Source organism: Sesamum indicum, linkage group LG2 (genome assembly GCF_000512975.1).
Source record: "Sesamum indicum cultivar Zhongzhi No. 13 linkage group LG2, S_indicum_v1.0, whole genome shotgun sequence".
NCBI lineage: Eukaryota > Viridiplantae > Streptophyta > Magnoliopsida > Lamiales > Pedaliaceae > Sesamum > Sesamum indicum.
This window is the reverse complement of record NC_026146.1, coordinates 386205-390168: the sequence shown is the minus strand read 5'-3', so window position 1 is coordinate 390168 and position 3964 is coordinate 386205. Positions and strand designations below refer to the sequence as shown.

At 37.0% G+C, this 3964-nt stretch overlaps 2 protein-coding genes across 2 annotated transcripts in view; both read left to right on the top strand.

Moving 5' to 3' along the window:
* LOC105175243 (suppressor of mec-8 and unc-52 protein homolog 1) overlaps positions 1 to 710 on the top strand; it is a 7879-nt gene extending 7169 nt beyond the window's left edge. The window contains exons 15-16 of the mRNA XM_011097630.2: positions 29 to 80; positions 346 to 710. Coding sequence (XP_011095932.1) covers positions 29 to 80; positions 346 to 444 — 151 coding nt within the window. The 3' untranslated portion in view covers positions 445 to 710. The remainder of the gene's footprint in view (positions 1 to 28; positions 81 to 345) is intronic.
* Positions 1651 to 3485, top strand: LOC105175236 (GDSL esterase/lipase At1g71691). The gene is made up of 5 exons (XM_011097616.2): positions 1651 to 1988; positions 2098 to 2219; positions 2406 to 2645; positions 2729 to 2978; positions 3064 to 3485. Exons 1-5 carry the CDS (start codon positions 1703 to 1705, stop codon positions 3282 to 3284), a joined length of 1119 nt encoding a protein of 372 aa, XP_011095918.1. The 5' UTR covers positions 1651 to 1702; the 3' UTR covers positions 3285 to 3485.

Here is a 3964-nt window from a genome sequence, read left to right as displayed (position 1 = left end):
TTTGACTAATTTCTTCGATTATATGCAGAAATTTATACTGCTTCAGTCATCAATCTGGCAAGCTAGAGCATCTAATGAAGGTAAGATGCTTCATTGAAGCTAAATAAGAAACGCTTTTAACACCGAATTGTATCTTTGTCTCTATTTCCCCATCTTCTATAAGCTTGTTTTGTGACATTGCTTTCTTTACCGGATAAAGTTTGAAAGAGAGTAATGTTTATACGCCCATAATGTTTTCGTTCTTTTTCTTGTTTTTTCCGTGGACAAACAAATATTCTTATGTCTTGACTTCCTGCTGGATCTCCAGACTCCATACCAAGTGAATCACGTTTCTTGAACTGGCAGGTACATGAGAAGGATGTGATTGGTATCGCTCATCATCCCCATATAAACCTCATTGCCACTTATGGTGAAGACTCCACAATGAAATTATGGAAGCCTTAAAACTCTTTCGAAGCATTTGTTGCTTACATAATTTGCATTCATTTAACTGCGTGGAGCAGTTTTGGTTTGTAGATTTATGAATATCTTGTATCCTTTTAGCTAATGTATTTCTTGCATTGGCCATATTCACTCGTCTTTCTTCTTTTTCTCTCCATAGAGTGACTATCTTGGTTGTTTGTAAGATGTATAGCCATCTTTTTTATTGCTTCAGAGTTCTCTTGTAATTTTCAAGTTGATTCAATCTTTATGGCATCATAAATCATAAATGCCTCGCAACTATGTCAACTGTCTCCATACCCCCACGCAAATATATCAAGTGAATAAATGTCCATTGAGCGCCCATTACTACTGCACGGTCTTTGTCTTCTTGGGAACAGTATACGGCCGAAGATTCAGAGCAGCCGCCCAAATCAGCCAATCGCTTCACCACTTTTCTTGGTTTTAATTACAACGGTTGGGACATTGTGTTCATCCATCCTCGGTACCAAGACGCGTTGACCTTAGAACAAGTCAGCTCTCAGCTACACACGCATGGAAGGCTAACATAAATCCTTATTCCCCACTGCGATCATGTACAAATTACATATACGCACCTATGGTTTCGAATCAGTCATCTGGTGTCAGACAAATCAACTAGACAATTAATCAATGTCCAAAAGTGGACGTTATATTTCATGACATTACATAACATTTCAGTTGCCTTTGAAATTAAGCAACCTTAACTAGCAGGCACCAATCTCAGTTAGCAACATTTTTAACTAAAAGGTATGTCTTAGTTGGGGGGACAATAGAATTGTCCTCAATAAGACCCAAAGCCGTTTGAGCAAAGAAACGCGCTACAGAATTACCAGAACGCTTAACCCAACTAAAGTGGCAGGAAATGTCTTAGTGACGGGTTTTGCTCTTTCGAGTTATTTGATGTAAAATGGCTCAAAAATGAGAGCAAGCTAACAGACGTGGTAAACCAACAAAGAAGAAATGTTATATTTTACCCAAGAATACATTTTATCTGAAACCATGTAAATGGGAAAAATCATTAAAAAGCTACTTCGTATAAGACAGAAAATGAGTGGGAAAGAGAGGGAACCAGCACTCGAATATTATTGCATGTATTTACTACAAGAACACTATACAGGTGTATACATTTACTCCTCCCTAACCACCGCCTTCTCCCCCTCACCCCGTGCCTATTAAACCTTCTTCCACCCTTTACAAACCACTCCACACTCACTGTGTACACACACAAAAGGACACAGAAATGGCTGATAAGAAAGAGTTGAGTGTTCTTAGGCTTTTTGTGGCTTTCTTGGTGTTGAGTGCAAATAATGCAGGTCTTGGAAGTAGTCAAGAAGATGAAGATGCTGGTGAAATGAGGAGAGCGTTAGTGCCTGCCATGTTCATTTTTGGTGACTCTTTGATAGATAACGGCAACAATAACAACTTGCCTTCTTTTGCTAAAGCCAACTATTTCCCTTATGGCATTGATTTCAAGGGTGGCCCAACCGGAAGATTCTCCAATGGTTATACCATGGTCGATACCATTGGTACCAACTTCAATTCTTTCTAATTGATGTTTCATGCTAGTAACTTCTTTTTCCCGTCGTTTTGGGGTTGAAGAGCTTATGTCTTATTTTTGTGGGATGTAATGTGCAGCTGAATTGCTTGGATTGCCTCTGATTCCTGCTTACTCTGAGGCTTCTGGTGATCAAATGAGATATGGAGTTAATTATGCCTCTGCTGCTTCTGGTATCCTTGACATCACAGGCAGAAATTTTGTGAGTGCTAAGTCTATTCAGACCGTGTTTTTACATCTTTCAATACTAGTTTCTCTTTCTCGTCAAGAGTACATGTTGTATTGTTGATACTCTTTTTGCTACATGTGAACATTTACAGTTTTAAATATTTAATCACATATGTGGAAATAGAATTTGAGTTTCGTATTGATATTTGATGATGTGCAGGTCAGTCGGATTCCGTTTGGCCAGCAAATCAGAAACTTTGAGAACACTCTTGATCAAATAACAGATAATCTTGGTGCACCGGATGTTGCACAGGCCCTAGCTAAGTGCATTTTCTTTGTGGGCATGGGCAGCAATGACTACCTCAACAATTACCTCATGCCCAATTATAACACCAGGAATCAGTACAATGCTCAACAGTATTCTGATCTCTTGGTTCAGCAATATTCCCAACAACTCACTGTAAGAAATTACATCCAACTTTTATTGTGGTTGAGTTCTAAATTGTTAATTTTGTTGATTCTTGTTTTGTGGTTATGCTGCAGAGGTTGTACAATCTTGGAGCTAGGAAATTTGTGATAGCAGGGCTTGGACTAATGGGTTGTATTCCAAGCATTCTTGCTCAAAGCAATAATGGTGTGTGCTCAGAGGAAGTTAACCAGCTTGTTCTTCCATTCAACACGAAAACGAAGGCCATGATCAACAACCTTAGTGCTAATCTTCCTGGTGCACGATTTTCTTACATCGACATTCGTCACATGTTCCAAGATCTCCTTGCTAATGCTAGATCATATGGTACCGAATCTTCCCTCCATTTTTTCTCCTTGTTAAGATTTTGAAAATTTTGACATTCTTTACATGTTCTTGTTTAATTTGACAGGATTCACCGTGGTAAATCGTGGGTGCTGTGGCATTGGGAGGAACAGAGGCCAGATCACTTGTCTTCCGTTTCAGACTCCATGTCCCAACAGGAATCAGTACATATTCTGGGATGCCTTCCACCCAACGGAAGCTGTAAACGTCTTGTTTGGCCGGAGAGCTTTCTATGGAAATAGGGATGTTGTTTATCCCATGAACATCGAACAACTTGCCCGTCTTTGATCTCACAGTCAAACATGGCACTTTTAAACCTTTATGTGAAATTAATGTACCCTTTTCTTTCTCTTGTCAGCTAAATTTATTGGATTGTCTGCAACTTTTGAGGGGCAGAAATGATAGGAAATTCACTCGGAAATTAAATGGATTATATAACTTTTTCGGCTAACTTATAAAGCGAGTTAGTTTGTAAATGAATTTACGAATTTCGGACAAAATGGAAACAAAAGAATACACGCAGATCATTGAAATTATGTTTGCCCTGAAAATTTGTATTGGCAACAAAGAGAATTGCCTTAAGAATGTCTAAATGATGAACAGAGTCTATGTATTCCATCCTGAATCAGATAACCGGCAAAATGATCCAAATACTGATAAAGTGAAAATCATAGCATATTATTAAATTCATTTTGATCCTCTAATATGTAAAAGTATAAAAAAACCTCCCTGTGAAATTTTTACTATAAAAATTCACCTCTATGTCATACCATTCTCTGGTCAACTAAAGCCTATTTTTTTTAAAAAACAATAACTAAAATACCCTTTTCTAGTCAATCGATCAAACTAGATCTATTAATATATAATTATTTAAATTTATAATATATATAATATATATAATTTATATTATTTTAATTTATAATATATAATAATAATTTTAAAAAATATATTATTTCAAAAATAATAAT